Source organism: Pelobates fuscus, chromosome 9 (genome assembly GCF_036172605.1).
Source record: "Pelobates fuscus isolate aPelFus1 chromosome 9, aPelFus1.pri, whole genome shotgun sequence".
NCBI classification, from domain to species: domain Eukaryota; kingdom Metazoa; phylum Chordata; class Amphibia; order Anura; family Pelobatidae; genus Pelobates; species Pelobates fuscus.
Genome location: NC_086325.1, coordinates 145954998 through 145975616, shown reverse-complemented (window position 1 = coordinate 145975616; position 20619 = coordinate 145954998). Strand labels below are relative to the sequence as shown.

The 20619-nt window shown below is 41.6% G+C and overlaps 1 protein-coding gene across 1 annotated transcript in view; it reads left to right on the top strand.

Moving 5' to 3' along the window:
- The first annotated feature begins 438 nt into the window (after window positions 1-438).
- The window catches only part of LOC134573144 (5'-nucleotidase domain-containing protein 2-like), a 32861-nt gene continuing 12680 nt past the window's right edge, over window positions 439-20619 (top strand). The window contains exons 1-6 of the mRNA XM_063432670.1: window positions 439-741; window positions 9136-9320; window positions 9406-9480; window positions 10407-10462; window positions 10750-10843; window positions 11510-11638. Coding sequence (XP_063288740.1) covers window positions 453-741; window positions 9136-9320; window positions 9406-9480; window positions 10407-10462; window positions 10750-10843; window positions 11510-11638 — 828 coding nt within the window. The 5' untranslated portion in view covers window positions 439-452. The remainder of the gene's footprint in view (window positions 742-9135; window positions 9321-9405; window positions 9481-10406; window positions 10463-10749; window positions 10844-11509; window positions 11639-20619) is intronic.

Here is a 20619-nt window from a genome sequence, read left to right as displayed (position 1 = left end):
TGTCCTTAAGGGGTTAAGAAAAAATTAAATTTAAGTTTTTGTTGTTGTTGTAATATACTGTTCCTTTAATATCTAGAAGTGACATGTGTCCAGGTAACCATGGTGTATGTGGCAACACTATATGTAACACAGGTCAAATGGACTGCAATTCCTACAACACTCAGCCAGGCCTGGGCCTGTATCATTGACCAATGTGGGGAGGGGGGGTCTCATTATTTCCTATGTGGGGGGGGGGGGGGGCTTTGGGCCTCAGACTTCACACTTCACACGTAAGCAGTGCCTGAGGCACGATAAACAAAGTATAGGAAGCTCCCCCATTGGTGCGTTTCCTGACAGCCACGCCTCCTGTCATTAGCATGAGCCAATGAGCAGTGCGGCGGTGGGCGTGTCGCCGAGGCCGCGGTGTTGTGAATCTCCGGGCCGCGCGTGGCAGGTCTCAGAGCCGCTCAGTGATGGCTGCTGTCACAAGGTCCACGCGCTGCTCCGTGTGGAGGAAGGCGGCCGCCGCCTATAGCACGGGCCGGGATGGAGGGCAACCTGCTCCCGCACCCAAACACGAGACCCTCCAGGTAACCCCGGTGCCCCTCTCCCCCGCCTCCTCCTCGTCTCCGGGATCCCCACCTCCCAAACAGGCACACGGTGCCCCAGCCCCGGGACGGCGCTTCGCCTCCACCGCTCCCGTTAAAGATAGCAAGAGCTTCCTATGGTCCAGATACGGAGAGATGAAGAAACTGGTACAAGGTATAATAAACATTAACCCAATACACCGCATTATTATTATACAGCAATGTGACATGTGTATCGCATGTATGGATCAAATACCTAAACTACGTACAGTGTATAATATAAACATTATACAATGTGTCATGTATGTATAGATCAAATACCTGAACTACATCCAGTGTATGTTTAGTATAAACCTCATTATACCATAATGTATAGAATGTATGGATCAAATACCTGACCTACATCCAGTGTATGCTTAGTATGCACATAATTATATAACAATGTGCAGCCATATGTGTTGACCTGTGCATTGAATGTATGGATCAAATACCTGAACTACATTCAGTGTATGTCTAATATAAACATAATTATACAGTAATGTATAGCATGTATGGATCAAATACCTGAACTTTGTGCAGGGTATGTTTAATATAATCACTATACAATGACATGTATGGAGCAAATGTATGACCTAAGTCCAGTGCATGTTCAAAATACACATCATTATACAATAAGGTGCAGCACTAGGTGTATAGCATGTAAGGGTCAAATACCTGACCTGCAGCTGTTGTATGTTTAATATAGGCATCATTCAACAATAATGTGGAGACCCACATATATGGGTCAAATGCCACACCTACATCCAGTGCACGTTTAATGTACTTTATTAAATAATGTGTAGCATGTATGGGTCAAATGGCTGGCCTGCATCCAGTGCATGTGTTTAATATAAACATCATTGTATAGTATGTATGGAGCAAATGTATAGGTGAAATACCACACCTACATCCAGTAAATGTTTCAGATTAACCTCATTATACAATATACATCACTATACAACAACGTGCAGCCATACAGTATATGTATAGACCTGCGTATCACATGTATGGAGCAAATCTCTGACCTGCATCCATGCATGTGTTTAATATAACCCTCATTGTGTAATAATGTGTAGCCATATATGTATAGATGTGTATAGCATGTATGGGTCAAATGGCTGATCTGCATCCACGCATGTGTTTAATATAAACATCATCATTAACGCAGGTTTTCGGTAACCTCTAATAATCCTGTAATATGACCCGATCTGGTTCATATTGTTTGTTTTGGACTGTTCCTCTGCACTCACTGTTCCTGTCTTTGTTTATCCTGCAGCCCTGTGCAGTGTGATGGCAGAATTTAATATCAACAAAATAAACCTCCCTGAAAAATCCCAAACTATTTTAAATTGTAGCATGTCCTGCTTTATTAACTGGTTCCTGGCCCACGCAGTTTCCCCTCCAAACTGTGCCTGTTAGGAACGCGTTCTATCTGAACGTGTAGCAAATACCATGGAAACTAAATGAATGCTTCCATAGGTATCTCTAGACTTCTGCCACACCTGCAGGGTTATTTAACTAAAGTGAGAAATTAAAGTCAATTTGCAATTAAAGGCCCGAGCAGTTGAACTGAAATCCTAGCTGACTGAGAATTTTGAAAGTTCTGCTACTTTGACTGACATACAATTTGAATTCTCATTTCGGTGAATAACCATGGTAACTCTGAAAGTGGTCATTCCTTAAATTATCCTTTGTACATCAAAGGGATAGTTAGAGCAAAGGTTTAACAACCCCAAAAAAGTTCAATATTAAAGTATTTACAAAAATTGCTGTAACAATGGATGTTGGTTTCCTCAATACCAGACAGGTACAGGCTAACCTGTAGGTTGACAGGCCCTCTAACTACTAATATCCCTGATTGCAGTTCTTACAAAGGACCAGCAACTGCAAATTTAACCTTGAAATTTCATCCTATGCTATATCTAGATCACATTATTGAAATGGCAATTGCCCGCACCTTGAAAGCTCTTGAATCAATCTCAAAATTGCTGTTTGCTTTATAACGTCCATTAAGATCATTGAGCATATACCAGTTTCTCACATTGGTGCTATGTGACTTTAGCAGTTAATTAGAACAATTACACCTTTTATTATCCAACAATTGGCTACATGATCCACCCATACTGTTTTTAATCACTGCTAGCTTTAATTATGTTTCTACTTATTTCTCAGGAACATTTTTAATTCCTTTTATAAAGGTCTTCGACACGGACATAAACTTTTTACCTTGACAACAGTATATATTTAGACGTTTGATGCGATGAACGTCTGAGTCATTATTCTCTCATATGCATTTACAGTCTGACACAGAAATCAGGCTGCAAGAAATGTCGTTCAGCAGACTTCCACCCATTGTAATAAATGTACCTTCTGCAAATGTATAATCACGTCTGCACCTTCCTAATGGCACTGAAAATTCAGTTTCCTGTTAAATGAATATACCCAGTGGCATTATCCTATACCTATTGACTTATTACTAGAAGTCATGTAGAGAACTACATTAACAGGAAAACTGTTATTGCCATCATTTATTCCAAATGAGATTGTATTCTTGGTAGTTCTACAGTGATATAGAACCCTTTAGGGAAGGCTAAAAAAACCCACACTACATCCTGTTAGTGGTTATGGTACTGGGAGTGTGTGAGAACATCCCCTTGTTTTGATACATGCCCATGGTCCCCAGGTACTGCCAACCCCCTTTTTTTTTTTTTTTTTTTTTTTTTTTAAGGTCTAATTCCGCATTAAAAATGATTTAAAATTAATTGGGGTACATTGATTGGCTGAGTGCTGCTATTGACTTGCAACTTGAGGGTGATGTCCACAACCTCTTAGCATTAAAATAAATCGCTACCTTGGGCTATAGTGGTTATGGTGTTTAGAAGGCCCTCTTTTATTTAATTATTTTAAACTTTACCCTTTTCGCTTTTAAAATGTTGTCTAATCAGATCACCTGTATTTGATATGACCGTATGGGAATTACTTGTAAAGTGACGTTTTTATAAAGGTGTAAATGAGTGGGTGTATTGTAAATCCATAAATCCTGTGATTGGGACTCATTTAGGTGTCTAATATATGATCACTGGATAATGAAGGTGTTTGTTACCTATGTAGTGCGTAGTGTTGACATCCTAATGACAAAACTGCCGTAGTAAACAGACATGACTAAAAACTCCAGTTTGGGCCAGCTGAACACTCATCAAAATTTTCCTTTTTTCTTCAAACTGAATAACTTGCTAACTGTATAGAGTTCTACAATTAATTTGTGTGTACTATATCTAGATTTATTCCTGGTGATATGGTATGGCTTCAAAAGCTTATATATTCTCTTCAATCACTTTTTACTTCTGCACCCCAAGTGTTTGTAGACTACATTTCCCATGATGCTCAGTGGTGGTTGGCTTGTCCCTGTTGGAACAAAGAGCACTCTGTAATTCAATATCAAGTCTAAGAATCCCTTTGTCCTGTGTTTGTCTGAATGGGGTGTGACCATTCGGAACAGACTGTTAATGTTGTCAGTTAGTGCAGTGGCTCTAAAACTGTAGCCTTGATTGATGTCATTTGGACACTCATTATATTTTATGCTGCAATTTCATTGCCTTTTGTTTTTTTGCCTCCAAGGCTTTGATCTATTATGTTTACAATACTATTGTCCAGATTTCCTAAAATCTCTTCTTGCAGATACTGTACCTCATGCTTTTTTCTTAGACGATTTCTCAGTGTTGTGGGAACAATGCTGCTAATTTGCACCCAGAAGGGGAATTATTAAGCTCCCTCCGGCTCTGTAGTAGCTGCATAATCCCTTTTCCTCCCGCAGGCTCCAACACTGCTGGCAGGGAGGCTGAGGCTATGCTTCAGACTGCACGTAGAAGTACAGGGAGTCGCTGCTGGCTTCCAGGTCTAAGAACCTATGGAAACAAATTTAAACCCCCACACACTCGGAAAAGAAATGCTGGGCTGAGTTTTTGTTCTGTAATGTGTGATTTGTGTATTTATTTTTTTTTGTACATTTTAAGTTTGAGATGCCCACCTGTTGTAAAACTAGTGTTGTGTTTTTTTTTTCTTTAAAGCAGAATTCTTTCATGTAAGTGACAGTTCCTCCATCCCTCACCCTATTAAACCCTCTTTGCCATCCCTGCTCTGAAGTGCCCAAACATCCTTATTTATGCATTTTCCAATGCTTATTCAACCCATCAAAGCAACATACGAACTCTTCAAATGTCTTAGAGAAGTTCATTACTAGTTTTAGATTTTGTCTACTTCCCTGATCTGCCCAGTGCACAAGCCTCATCGAAGGAGGCATGTTTTTGGCCAAATTTCAACCTTGCTGTTTACATTGTTAGACAAAAGGGAAATAGTCAAAGCAACCAAAACCACTACATTTAGATTTAGTGTTTTTTTTTTTTGGTTCTTATGGTGTCAGTCGTAAGGATCACAAATTGAGGAAAATCCCTTTATCGTGACATGTCCTCAGGAGGTAAATAAAGTTGACTCGTAGTTCTTGGTTATTTTGTATCTAGAGAATTATTCAGCACAGTCTCCACGCTTAATGTGGTTAAAAGCTAAACTTTGTCAGTGCCTTCCTGGCATTAAGAAACATTCTGTTCTCCTCCTGGATGTTAACTATGGGCTTGCTGCCACGAGCTGGTTCACAGTGAGACTGCCTGTGAGCATCTTATCGGATGTTAACATACCCACAAAAATGGATGATGTAGCAATCTTTGTAGACCTTCAGTGACGCAGAATGATCTGTATCACCATCTCCTCTCCAACAAGCGTCAGCGTTTGGCGTATTTTCCCAAAACAGCTGCATGTCTGCTTTCCTCCCTTTCTCAATTTTGTGTACATAAATCCAAAATGCCTTACTCAGCGGTTTCTAAGAGTTGTGGACGTATTCCATACTAATGTTTAACAGAGGCTGACTCATTATTACAGGAGTGCAGCCCATAATTCCGTGGGTTGTCTGGAATTTTGTAGCTAGCTTGCGCACAGCCTTGAACTTGACTAAATTTCCCCCAATGCAGTTTCCTCTGACAAATTACAATGTAGTAAGCTGCCTGGCATACAGTCACAACCATTTGTGAGCAATTGTGTACACCATACTAAATACAATCTAAGATTTGGGTTGGGGCTGGGGTCAAACTTTGGGGAGCAAACTGTAAGTGTCAAACTATCCAATGCCTGCTGCAGTATTCTTTGGTGGCTTATAATTGTATCTCTTGCAAAAAAAATGTAGTAGCTCTAAGCCTGGCTCTCTAATCCCTCGTTTTGACCATTTAGGTCCCAAGCTATTTACAAGGCTTCTAATTATTTTTGGCCCCTCAAGTATCACAATACTGCCAACAATTGACTGGTACATTGCCTTCCTTGTTGTAATGGAGACCCATTTTTATTTTGTATTAAGATTAGAAAGTGCTGTTTGCAGACCATTTGCCAGTTGTCAAAATCCATTTAAAGCAATTAATGTAATTTGGTTCCCTTTCAAAGTAGAAAAACTGCCTAGTTAAACTCTTAATGACTGTAAGTGTTGGATAAACAGTTGTGCAGGTGTCTATCTTTTTGTTCATTGGCTTGTGCAAACCTTTAAATTTTGTGACTTAGCACTTTGTTGACTCATGAAACTTGTTTTATCTCCATGTTCACACCATGGCGATTTGACAAAAGATAACCTTTTAAAAACCATTGACATGACGATCTGGTTCTTAAAGACAGGTCAGCATTAATATGGCAAACCTTGTATTCTGACAGGACACACCCTAAAATGTAATCTTTAGATTGCAGGCTCTTTAACGCAAGTAATGTGGTTTTGTTATGAAATGGTTGTTTACCTATTGAACGGTGCTGCGTAGTGTGTTGGCTATATAAATTGTAACTGATAGACTGGACACTTGGTAATTGTGACACTCAAATTAGTGAAGCATTTCCATAGAGAACATAATCGGGGTGCTGGGTAGAACCTTAAAATATTTCAGTGGACTCTACGTCTTAACAGTACAGTTAACATGTCTCTGCAGCAGTAATAGGGAGAGGATTTTGACCAATAACAAGGCCCTCTGTCGGGCATACTGACAGTTCAAACTAGGACAAGAATCGTTGATTGATATTCAGAATTATAACGCAACATGGATGCTAGAACCCATGGCGTTCACTCGTACTATAAGGGTGAGGTAAAAAAAGTTCACTTTCAAAAACCAGGATGAACAATTCCCAGACCATAAATTTGGGGTCGATCCTCAGTCTGATATGTATGCACTACGTGCCAGGAAGGAAAATGTAAAAACAAAATGTTCTTTTGTACCAAACGGTTTTGCCAGAAATACAGATTGATGCACCCAGATTCCTTCAAGTCACTTGTCTAGAATAATCTGCAAATCTGCTGTTCTCTTATAGCTGTAAATATTCTGTTTACTCTGCTTTGAAGTTCATTGAAAACTGAATTGCAGACAAGCTAGGTTCTCCAAAAGGCTTATTTTTCCTGAGAATCTTTCATTGCCTTATATGATGATGTGGTGAATAAACTCCTTTTGACTTTAATAAAATGTCGTTATTTACCAAATCAAGATTGCGTAGAAAACTGATTTGACTTGCAAATATCCAAAATCTGAGCAATGTGGATTAAATCCATGCAGATAAAGAACTGATTAGCAAATGAAGCACATAAATATGCAGGATAAATGTAACTTTTTAAAGTTTTGTATCTCTACCCCAAAAATTGCTGCCTTCAAATGACATGAAAATGCACCTAGTTATCGATTCTTAACAATTAAAGTCCTACAAACAATATCTTCTAATCCGTTCCCAGGACATGTATAGGCGTATTCCTTTCCACGTGGTCCTGATTAGTCACGCTCACTTACCCCCCCCCCCCCCCCCCAATCTAGGACAGACTTGTTTTTAAAGGGATCTCTGAATGGAGGAGGGGAATTGCAGGTCTCTGGGAAGTTCAAATGAAATTACTGCAGTCAAATTGGTTCTCGCAAAGGAATTGAAGAAGGCAACCCTCGTAAACACCAATGCATTAATTAACTCCCTTCATTTTCACTACTTTCCCATAAACAAGATGGGATTATAGGCTTTTAAAGGCAACTGCAGGGTACACTATCTCTTAAAGTTTCCCCTGCAGTAGTTTCTGGAGTACTGGTCTCCAATCTGGTTGTAGTCCTTATGTGCTTTAATTTGCAATGTATTTGGCAAAATAGAAGAGCAACGAGCAACAAACGTATAGCAGTCATTTCGACAGCTGTGTGTTTGGGGTAAATGCAGAACCTTTGCCTAAAGGAGGGGAAATAACTTTCCATTAGTGTGGGGGAGGTCTGATATCTGGTTAGATCAGGGAATAGCCCTTCCTTATTTTCTCATTGCATGTAATATCAATTGGATTTTTATTTCCCCTATAGATTAGATGCAGTGCAAAATAGTAATATTACAAGGTTTTTTTGGTTTTTTTTTTTTGCTCCAAAATAGGCAGGCAAAACTAAATATAAAGAAAGCTAAGCCCTGCCCCATACACCTCCTTACTATAAAAGGCCCAAATATCCACAATGCCTCAGTTGCCCGGGGTAGGTAGGACTCCTCTCATTTTTCCAGGTGAGCCAGTAGCGGCCAGGGAGGGCTTTGCATCTGGACACAATCACACCACTGAGAGGTACTTCAAGTGGAACGCACAAACATTTTGCGATGCGTTCCACCTAGAGATCGTGGTACACCAAACACATGCGCAATGCAATCGTAGTGACAAATTGAAACCTTAAAGGGTCACTATAGTCACCAAAACAACTTTAGCTTAATGATACAGTTTTGGTGTATAAATCATACCCCTGCAGTCTCACTGCTCAATTCTTGCCCATTTAGGAGTTGAATCACTTTAATTCAGCTCTAGTCACGCCTCTCTGCATGTGACTTACACAGCCTTCTTAAGCACTTCCTGGAAACTGCAAATTCTGTTCAATTTAGAATTTCTGAACTCATTCTGTTATTAGCCTGCTAGACCTTGCAGGAGCCTTTTGTAATGTAATTTAGGTTCAATTAACAGAGCAGGGGATAAAACCTTGCTAAGTAAATTAAATCTGACTGAAGATTATGCTTGTTTTTTTTTTTTTTTTTTTGCAATGCAGGCTGTTGGCAAGACTTTTTACTTTGGTTTTAGGCCTCTTGTCCCCTACTTAGTATAGTTGGGTATTTTTTGTTTTTCCTAGTTTGGTTTATCCTGAAACTTCAGAGAAACCCATGGAGAAAGGGAAATGTCATCAAAGTTCAAACATTTGGTCTGTGCATCCTGCAATCTGCCCATGCCAGATGGTTATAAAGAATTTAAAATGTTCTAAATAGGCAGCGAAAGAAGCTAAAAAAACGGAAGTTGCCTCTTGGTTCGGGTCCAGTCTCCAGAAAAATCTCAAGCAGGCCAGTCTTCAATCACCCCTGGTTACAAAAATCTCAATTCTAACCCCTTTCCTCATAGCATAAACTGACTATTGCCCACTTTTCATGCTAAATACTAGGTTAATGACATTTTTATCTCGTTATGTACTTACAGATCTGCTGCCCCCTGGAGTATGCAATCTTCTCAACTCATCCACAATTTATGCCAACAACGAAGTGTGCCTTGGGGATATTGAAATCTATGGGTTTGACTATGACTATACCCTGGCACTGTACTCGAATGCCCTTCACTCAATGATCTTCAACACTGCCAGGGATATCTTGGTGGAACAATATAAGGTAAAGTGTTGGTGGTTTTTGGTGGCTTGTCTAGTTTTTCTAATGTACCTCAACATAATACAGCTTTTTATTCCTTGTGTTTTAGTACCCAGCTGAACTCCTCCAATATGATTACCTACCAAACTTTGCTGTGAGGGGCCTGCACTATGACATAAATAAGGTAAATGTAAAGCCGTGAGTGAACTCACTGTGGGTATAGAGCAGTGTTTACAATTCCCCCAACTTGATCCTCCTGTTGCTGGGAATTGTATCTTTATGTAGTAATCTGTAGATGCTTTGATGTTTTGCTAAGAAATGCCTGCCTTGGTCGTTTTCTGTTTTGATATGTTGTGGTGGTCTTGTTGAACAATGTCAGGATTAAGAGGCTCCTAACATTGACCTCTTAATTCCAGCTATTGCAAGATAGCTCAGTTGGTTACTGCACAAACTTTAGTCCTTCAAATTTCAAGTTTGAATACTTGATTCATGGCAAGGTCAACTTAACCTTTCTTCCTTCAGAGTTCGATTCTTCCCATATTTACTTTTTGAGTCAAGTGAAAACGTCTACATCCAATGGACACATGAGAATTTTAAATCAATTCTTCCCAGAAAAACACTTGATCAGTACTTTAGAAACCACATGAGTCAGATATAACTGTAAAATATTAACCAGGCTGTCTAGCTTTTTTTTTTTTTTTTTTTTTTTTTAGTATTTTGTTAGCCTATGGAAATATGTCTTTAGCTTCTGAATTCTAATCTTTCGCTTTGCAGTGTTTAAAAACAAACTTATTGGCTTTAGCTATAAACCAAGAACTTAATTGTGGAGTGATCTGGACAATATGAATCTTGCCACCATGTGGTACTGCTCCACTTCACTTTATGTGCCTTGCACCTTTTGGTCCACAAAAGGTTAATGGACTTTGTAATACAGTAACTTAACTGTTAGACCTGGTATGCTTTACGGCCTCATTTGGTTTTGGCTATGGGCAGAACGGATTGTAGGCCATTGTTCTTGCGGAGGGCTGTTTTTTGGGGAGGTTGGTTGCAGAGATGCCTCAAATCTACCCCTCTCCACCTTGTGTGACCTGTCCTCCTTTGATTAAACAGGGCCTTCTAATGAAGATTGATGCTTACCACTACATTGAGATGGGCACAGCATACAGGTAAGTTTCCTGTAAGCTGAAACATGTTGAATTACTTTAGCACGCCCTGTAATATCTAACCACACACACAAAAAAGACCTTAAACAGAATATTGAGCTCAAAGGAGGAAGTGGTATCATCTGTTGTAAAATAAGCAATATTTAAACGGCCTTAGCTTGGTGGATTTAAAGTTTGTGGTTACCAACCATTTTCTGTTTGTGGTGGTGTGTTTTTTTTTTTTTATTTTGTTTTTAACTCCCCCTTAACCATTGATCTTGCATGACCTTCTCCCCCTCCACATTCATTAGGGGTCTGAAGCCTATCACAGAAGATGAGGTGAAGGAACTGTTCCATGGAACAAACCATGTCCCACTTCACCAGGTCAGCGGATTTTACGGCAAGGTAAGGTTCTGTCTGTGCTCTTGCACCAGGTCTATTAGGCGAACTGCGTATTATTGGGTGAAGGCCTATTCATAAAAGGTTTCCTCCAGTTAGTGGCTTTTAGACAGTGCCACTAGGGTCTCAAAGTATACCGCACACTGTGTATTCAATATTTCTCTATGAAAAGCATTCATTGCTTATGTAGAAACACTGCTGGTTGGATGATAGCAGCTGCCACGCATACACAAGGTCCTAAAATCTTTATCTATGAGAAGTATCTGGATAAAATCATACATTTGACTTCATCAATGCTGGAATAAAGGTGACATTTTTATAGCGGTTTTAGTGCAAAAGGTAGCATTAATCTAAATGAACAGTTCCATCTAAATATTTGTGTTCTGTCTTGCAATTTGAGAATTGCACAGGGTATGCATGGCGATTTCATTTTCTGATTAGAAGGTTCATTTGTAGGTTTCTGTGAGGCTAAACGTGTAGCTCTTTAAATTAATATTCCACCTGCAAATAGAATTGCGCCATTTAAAAAAAATAAATTTCAGTTTAAATCCATTTGTATTAAGTGCTAACAAAAAACCCTGTTCTGTACAAACTTTAAGTAGATATCAAAGTGATACATTTATGAGTTGTTAGACTTTCACCTGAATAACTCCTGCGATCTCTTCTTTTCAGGGTCCTGCTGTTAAACAGTACATGGACATATTCTCTCTGCCTGAGATGACTCTCCTGGCTGTCACCAATGATTACTTCCTGACACACAATATAGATTATGATCCAATTCACCTCTACAAGGATGTTACTGTAAGTTCATAGCCCTGGCTCTGATTCCATGCCCCTGATATCTTAGACCTGGGATGGGTAACATTGGCACCCCAGATGTCAATCATGTATTTTGTGCTTTGCCATCCAGGTGGATATTATTGGAAGCAAGGATCGCATAAATTTGATTTGGTTAGTTTATCTAAACAGTTCTAGGTAGTCTTTTAATTTTTATTTATTTTGTATTTTTTTTTTCTCAAACTTCCTATATTAAACTGTATCTTTCAGTGTTAGTGGCTTTTTCTGTTTCTGGGTTTTTTATTTAAGATTTGTTTTATTCTTTAAAACTGTGCAATGCAAATATCGTCGAGAAAAGCCTCCCAGTTTCTTAGTAATTTAGAACAATACATACAATCTCTCACCCCCAGTATAATGCGTACAGGGTTAAATGACAGTAGCATTGCTTTGTTTTCCAATGCAGATGTGTGACTTGGCTGTATCTGTGACAGCCCTGGGATCTACAGTCCTGCTGTTTGTCAATAAGTCAGTCCTGACTTCAGCCCTTTGCTACTGTATTTGTTTATACCGTCCTAGTTGGCTAGTCCCAGCTTCAGCCAGTAACATGGACTGAATGTTTCTGTAACACTATATTACAGGCTTTACATGATGTACTGCTAGCGTGGAGGGTTAGTTTACGGTATAAATAAAACCTAAATGTAGCTTATTCACAAAACTTGTGAATTGTGAATTAATAAGAATTATTTATATATATTTTTAAAATATTTTAAAGGGCTTTTAGACCAAAACAAGTGCATACATTCTCAAACTTTATTTCAACAGTTTGACAGATTCTGACCCACAATTCCTAGACTGGCAAATAACTGCATCCACATACCTAGTTAGGTCAACTCAAACTGTTTTTTCACTCTACTGCCCTATTCTCCTGTTTCTGCTGTACATATTGTTCCAAATCTAATTAGAAATGCATTAGAACACTTTTTTCGATTTCCCTCCTCCTTTCCTTTTAGTGGATGTGGCAGAAGCTCTGCATCATTTTTTTTTATCTTTAAGCAGTTCAAACTAGATAACGCTGGCTGCCCCTCACCCAACAGAACTCTCACTTTTTGCAGAAGCTGTGTACTTGTGTTTGTACGATGGTGTCTAGCCACCCTCCCCCTATGTATTTTGTACAAGTAACTGTTCCCCCAGCCAGCCCAGAACATTCTGTGCCTGAACGTGAGTGCCCTGTAATCTAACTCTCTGGTGTCACAGATGTTTACATCCCGTGAGCTCTGGCTGACTGTTCTTCAGGGTTTTGAGTGATTGGGGTGGGGAAAGGAGGGGTGTTCTATTAAATGGTCTTAGACAGGCATGTTGTGAAATTAAAGCTGTTAACTTTTGAGTGAGACATATTTTTATATTGAACCGAAGTAATTTATTTTAATTTGAATTGGCTGTAAATTCGTGAAAGTTTTTTTTTATTTTTTTGTTTTTTTTAATTCTTTTTGTTATGCATGTTGTTACAAAGCTTCGACATACGCCACAACAGCGTGTTCAATGTTGTACTCAGGTTATACAGTGGCATGAGGAATTGCACAATTTTGTATATTTATAAGGTTAACTAGTTTGTCTACGCAGTGAAGTAGTCGGAACAAAGTGAAACATTCAACGTTTAACAGTGCTAGATTGGTTGTACTAGTTATGCTGACATAGTTGTAGTGTGGACTTATGATTTACAGTGTGACAGTAGCTGGAATGTGTGTGCTAGCTGCGCTGCTCTTGTGTAAGCTGTTGTGCAGTGAGAGGTAAATAACAGTGCAGTATTCTGCCTACAGAGTGGGGTAACTCCGCTACACTTTCTGAACACCAAAACAAACTGTTTTATCATGGGTATTTTGTGTTAATGTTATAGCACTCATATTGTGGTGTTGCATTCGAGTCTCGGCTAATGAAATCATTTTATAAAGGTGGCCCAAGCTGCCCCAGTAGGATTGTGTCTTCGTCCTGGTGGCCCCAAGGCTACACCGACAGGGGGGGTCCCAGTGTACCTGCTCAGCTGCTTCCGTGCAACAAGGGGTGAGTGTCCGGCCGAGCAGGCCCCGCAGTCCGCAGGCAGTGGGTATCTTGTTGGGTTCTCCCGGACTCCGACCATGTTGTGTGGGTCTTGCCCCTGTAATTTCTCTGAAGGTTGGTAGCAGCCTTGGTGGTGAGCTTGAGGATGCCCATATAAGTTTGCCGCTTTTCGGAACATCTTGGTTTTAGGCTGAGTGGGGAGTGAGTGTCCAGTGGGTGCTCCCGCTCTAGTGTCCCGCTTTGTTTCATGCTCGGAGTTCCCTGGCGGGAGTAAGTGCCATGCAGTGCTCCAGCTCCTGTGTTGCCGTCGTTCTCTCCTCATGTGAGTTAAGTGGGCCGCTTGATTTTAGCTCCGATGGCCCCAGGGGCTGGTGAGTTTCTCCGCCTCACTTTATTACAGGGTTGGGAGGTAGGAGTCGCTTTGAGTCGTGATCGCGGGGGGTAGCAGGTCTCTCCCCTGCCTCCTGCGCACATGGCGCCCGCCATTTTAGTTACAGCGTCTGGGTCCCCCTTGCCCCAGTTGGGCTGTCTCGATTCAGGCCTCGGGGTGAGGAGCGGGATCACCCCCCCAGCCCACCGGGCCGGATCCGCTTGGGCTTGTGCCTTGGGTTGGGGTCCGTGGTGCAGGATAGCGGGGCGGCGGCCGTCCGCCCCACTCACCGCAGGTGAAGGCCTCAGCGTTTGCCACTAGAGTCTCTCCCCCAGGGGACTGAAGCTCGGTGAGCCAGCCTCTCCCTGGATCCAGCAGTCCCCTTGCTCCGGGCACCTTCTTTGTCGGTCTGATTCAGGTGAAAAAGGCTTATTTTAGTGGTTTAATTGTAGGTTTGTTGCAGGAGCTGCTCCTGCTTGCGACCGGCCAGCTCGGCGGTCCGGCCGCGCCCCCGTAAATTCGTGAAAGTTAACACTTTTGATTTGTTGCTAGTGTGGCTCTTTTCTTTGTAATATTCTTAAAGTGAGGTTGGGAGGAGGAGAGTTGACATGGTGCATATAGAAAACTCTTCCATAATTCATTGAAAAGTATATGTGCTGACTGTATCCCAAGCTTACCAATGCAAACATGCCTGGATTAAAGTCACTAATTCAGAGGGTATAGGAGAATATAGCCCCTCTAGGCATGGTACAGGTGCCATAGACTGGTTTATGGCCTTACTGTGTAATATTTGCAGTGATTTGTATTTTATGCTTTAAAAGATGTTGGCAAGGAACAAAATGGATCTCCAGGTGTCAACTTCAAAAGTGTGCCAAAAAATGTGGTGGGCTTTTTCATGCCAAACTCTGGCTGGGCATTGTAACCTCTAAATGTAAATATGGTCAGAAACACTTCAGTCTCATGCATACAACAGGACATTTTTTTTTAATAACCAATATTTCCCCATTATTCTGATAAAATGAGATGACTTGGTTTGCGGTAGCACTCGACTTTCACATGACGTGGCGTAATGTGGGTTTGATTGCAGCAGAGGGCATACTCCTATTTTAGTCGTATAATCTCCAATCTTGGTACAAGACTTTCAGGGCTTTAGTCAAGGTGCAACTGATTTGGTGCTTAGTGGATATTGTCTCGTAAATTCTTGAGATTTCAAGTCAGTAAGTTAACTTGGGAAACCTATTCCGAAATTGCGTATTTTTTTTTTCTTCTACATTTTGCAACTTTATTTTTAGTTGCAAAATGTAGTTATAAAAACATTTTAGTAGGGGGGCGTGGCCTGGCACCGCTACAGCCTAGACGCCATTGCAGACAGCTCCGCTACGAACTGCCTAAAAACGCCGAAAACGGCGAAAATAACTTCAAGCCGCCGACTACAAACGCATACAGCGGGAAGGGGAACCCCTGCTGCATCGACCCATGCCATTCCGGTTCGGATCCGCCTCGGCTCCACCCCGCAAGACCCGGCAGAAACTCCGGTCTGAAAGCCTGAAGGCCGCAACTTACCACGCCGAGCTCCTCGCAGACTGGAGTGAGTACATACACCCCTTCCAAAACGACCCTGACACTCCAATCATGGGCCGAAAAACGCAAAAACAGACAGGGGCACCCATCCCAGAGGCGAGAGATATAGGGACGCTCCTCAAATGCTCCAGGCCCAAAACGGCAGAACTCTCACCACCCCCAGCCGTCCCAGATACCATAGAGCCTCAGGAGCCTGAAGAGGGGAAGGGGAAAGGCAGCAAGAACCCAGACACAGCAACAGCCGCTGTAATAGAGTCCCCAAGCCCAGCACACGCCACTAAAAAGGACATTGCAGACCTTTACGATAGAATCAAGCTACTATTTGACACAGACATCGCCCTAGTAAAAACTGAAGTACAAGCGGTCACTGACCGTGTACAAGTCACGGAGGAAGACGTGATCGATCTCAAGCAGAGCCTGGCAGCCCTAGGGGACACTGTGCAACAAATGAGAACTCTGCACTCCTCTCTGACGCACAGAGTGGACACCCTGGATGACAGGAGCAGGCGCAAACATATAAAAATCCGCGGAGTCTCCGATGCGGTGTCCGCGGAGGAACTGCCGCACTTCCTTAGGCGGCTGATGGCCACATCCCTACCCGCCAAACAAGCTAAACAAATCCCGCTGGACGGAGCTTATAGGGTCAATAGACCACAACGTGCTTCAACGAGCCAGCCCAGGGATATTATTCTCAAATGTCAAACCGTTACAGACAAACAAAAGCTCATGAAAGCGTTCCAAGAACGGGCCCCCATGGACTTCGAATCACACCAGCTGACATTTTACCAGGATGTCACCAGGGCAACACTTCACTGGAGAAAAACCATGCAACCTATTACAACTAAGTTGCGAGAGGCTGGCGTGGCCTACCGCTGGTCGGCGTCCCGAACCCTTATGGTCATCAAAGACAGAAAGGTGCACACAGCGTCTTCTCCAACGGATGCCCCCACCTTCTTCACAGCCCTGGACCTGATGAGAGGCGCTAGAACTCCACCGAGACCGGCAACACACCACCAATGGGACATACCCAATGTGACACCCTTTGTCCCAGCTCGGAACCGCAACCCATCTCAGGATCAAGACTCAGTGACTTAATCACAGCTTGAATGGCACTACTTTAGTGCACCTCCTCAATGTTGGCGACAAAGAAAGAAATAATTATATACCACCGAGCCACAATATAGTGGCACCCTGCAAAGCGGACCGTAGCAACTGAATATTCCATGTTCTTCTCTCTTTTCTAATGTACCTAGTTTTGGTTTAATTTCATGTTTTAACTTCGTGTTTTATGTTTCCTGGCACACACCGCCAGATATTCCACCAACGCTGACACACAAACAGACGAACCCGTTAATTCCAACCACAATCTCCCCTCCCCCCCCCCCGTCTCCCCATAGGTTAGGGGAACACAAGAACGACAGGGGCCTCTGCCACCGCCCTTCACCAACCACTTACCTAAGAGGCACACGCCTACAAACACGCTGCACCACTGACTTACCCACCCTTCAACCCCTCATGGGTGGCCAGACGACACGTCCCACGAAGGCAGCCGACCCCTGACAAGACACCACCAGGAACCCACTCATCATACCTCGACTGCCACGGAAGCCCATTACACATACACCACATAACAAGACGTTATAATATACCTCTGCTTAAAATCGCTAGCCTAATAGGGTCACTTCTTGTTAGGTATTAACGTCGACGATCCACCACTAAAATATCACTCAACAGTTTAATACGCTAATTGCTGACATCATGCTTTATGTTGATTTATACTGTTTAAATAACGTTCCTGTTCATATTGAATGTCATACAAAAGAAAAATGAGGCACTTACTACCTGGAAATGTAATTAAATACTGTCTCTCTACCATTCCATTAATATGGAACACCCCTGCATTTCCCTTTTCTTCATTTTGTACCCTTTATATATGCCTTAATAAAATAAAGAATTTAAAAAAAAAAAAACATTTTAGTAAATAGAGTTCCCACTACTTCCTCCCTTCTCCTCCCCCCAAAAAAATTGTGCACTGAGAAACGGTATCTGAGCTGTGCCACATAAACTAAAATTAAAACCAGAAAACATTCAGCCCTTTTCTTTATGAATCCTAGATTAACCTCGCCTATGGTTAGAGTTGGTTGGGCTTGTGTTTTTTTTTTTTTTTTTTTTTTTTTTTTTAGTACTATTCAGTGAATGATGTGTCAATCTATTAACTACAAGTAGCCAATTCCTGTTGAGGATTGCCCTCGGGAGCCATTTAAACCCACTCCCTCTGACCTTTTCTCACCTGGGAGTGGTAAAATCCTGTTGATGTGAAGTTACCAGCTCCCTACAGCTGCTGTGTAAATCTCCCCTAAAGCCACAAGACTGGATTCTCCTTCTCTAACCTGGGATGATGGTAATGACTAGCTGTCGAGTTAGGACGGTCCTGTAGCTTGTAGACTTAGAGGTTTCTCTGGAATTGGCAGGCCACCATAAGCATGTTACTCACTTTGTTCTCTGAAGACATGCATTTTAACACATTCTTTGGCATATCTACTTCTAAATAGGAAGACAATTGAACGTCACGCTCATAAGGCATATACAGTACTTAATCGCAGTTTTTTTTTTTATGAATTAACCTTGTTGGTCCTCTATGGCTGTCAGTGAACTGGTCCTATTTCTCATTTGCTTAGCTCAGTGGAGCTAAACTAAAGCGGCATTTGCCCAGAGCACCAGTCTTGCAAAGACTTCTCATGTGAGCTGCATTGGGCAGTCTGATTGGACAGTCACAAAGTCTGGGCAGGGTTAGAAGGGAGAGTACTTGCTAAGGCTGCAGACAAAAGATTGTAATTTTAATTTTTTTGTTACCAAGGTGCATGAACAAACTTAGTAGCTTGCCTTACAAACCAGGCACGATTTCGCTGGCAGGTGCTACTCCTATCTGGCTATGGAAGAAACATTCTCCCTTGCTCAAAAATCCTAAATCGTGGAAAGATGGAGGTGCCCAGTTGCAGAATAAAGTGCAAATTTCTACATTTAGTTGTATTTTTCAGACCTGAGAAATATGTATTTGGTAAACACAATATAAATATGTTTGTTTTTTTTAAATGGGATAGGTACACGTTATAAACTTTCTGGTAAGTGATGGCTCCCCCCTCTAACCAGAGTGGCTGTTGACATTATCACTGACCAATGTCCTGATTCTTCACCTTGTTGTGTAGGGTTTACTTTCTCCATTGTTTTGTAGAACCATTATGGGACTAGTTTGTGCTTCACTGGGTTGGTTGTTCTGACATGCATGTGTGCAGTCTGGTTCCCAGTAGCAGTGTTCTGTAGCTGACCTAGTGCATACTCCTCTTTGAGGATGTTATTACTTAAGGATTAAACAAACTGTTTTTGTAAATGCAGATTATGCAAACAGGAAGCATCTTGGACAGTACATGAAAGTGCTGGTGTTTAGAAAAAATAACCTTTGTGTCCCTAATCTATTTCGACATCTGCTCGAAGACCGTTATTTATGGTATCTAAGAATTGGACACTTTGACAACCTGCTAATGAAATATTTTTTTTTTTTTGGCATGTGTACTTTGTGGGTGTATGGGGAAAACGTTTGCAAAAGCTGCAGACCTGCTTTCTGCAGTCTTTGCAAGCCCCTCCCATCGTTCCCTAGCACAGCTTTTTAACCCCTTAAGGACCAAACTTATGGAATAAAAGGGAATCATGACATGTCACACGTCATGTCCTTAAGGGGTTAATCTGTGCATGGAATACACCACTGTGCTGGAGCTATGGGCGTGTGTGCAGGCGGTCACAACACTCCTATGCTTTGCAGTAAGTTGTAGTAGGGATAGGCAGGCATGTGCTAGCCCAGCACTTCTACCACTTCTGTTAGCTGCTAGAGATTCTTGCCAGTTCCTGTGCTGTAGTTTGGAAATATCTTCATTGAGGTCACTAGGCATAACGATCACACGTGTAACGCAAATGAATCATGAATGCTGACACAGTTTAAAAGAAAGGGAAATGTAGAAACTTTGTATGTTTCTTTATAAAACAGGAGTGATGCCCTTGAAGCTCTTCTAAACAGGTGTAGCCAAGGATCTAAGGAATATTGATCAACCTTTACTTTATTTTATTCAGTAAATCAGGCAGATCTGCAATAAAGGGTTACTCTAATCTGGGGCTTCCAATGCCCTGTTTTTTTGATGAAATAAAGCTGTAAAAAGAGGTTAATACTTAATGTGAATCCAGTGCCAGGGCAAGTTCTCTGATCTGTTTCATGACTTCTGTTTGTTATTGCCATTTATATAGCGCCAACAGATTATGTGGTGCTCTACAATATTACGGGGGGGGGGGGGGGGGGGGGTGTTTATCTAAATAGGACAATTACAAGAAAACTTACAGGAATGATAGGTTGAATAGGACCCTGCTCAAACGAGCTTACAATCTATAGGATACGTTCTTCAGATGTGGGAAAGGCTTAATGTAAGTGAAGTGGAATGGAGGGGCTGTGGTTAGATGGCTACATATAAAGGAACACAAACAAATTGCTTCCTGACACACTAGTTTTAAAAACAGTTTAGGTTACCAATCCCTGTACTTTTTAAAAGGATTGTACTAGCCTTTTTTCCAGCACAGCGTCTCTCATTGTGGCAGACTCCTCCTCGTACAGCATCCATGGCTGAAATCGTCTTCAAATTTGATATCATCCAATCCAGTGCTTTCTCATGGGAAATCATTGGGATGCTATTGTGCATGCACAGAAAAATGCTGCTTTGCGCCAATCGGCATTGAATCAATGGAACTGAGGAGCGTTCACATCTCAATGCATAGTGTGGAGACTCTGAACTCTAGTGCTACACTGGCCGTCTGCGTGCCATTAGAGGTATTGATATATAAAATATCTGGGCACATGCACTCTATCCCAAATGACAGACTTTACAGATGGTCTATGTGCCCAGATATTTCCTCTACAATCCATGAGGGAGTAGTAGTCACTCTGGTCTGTGGCCCCATC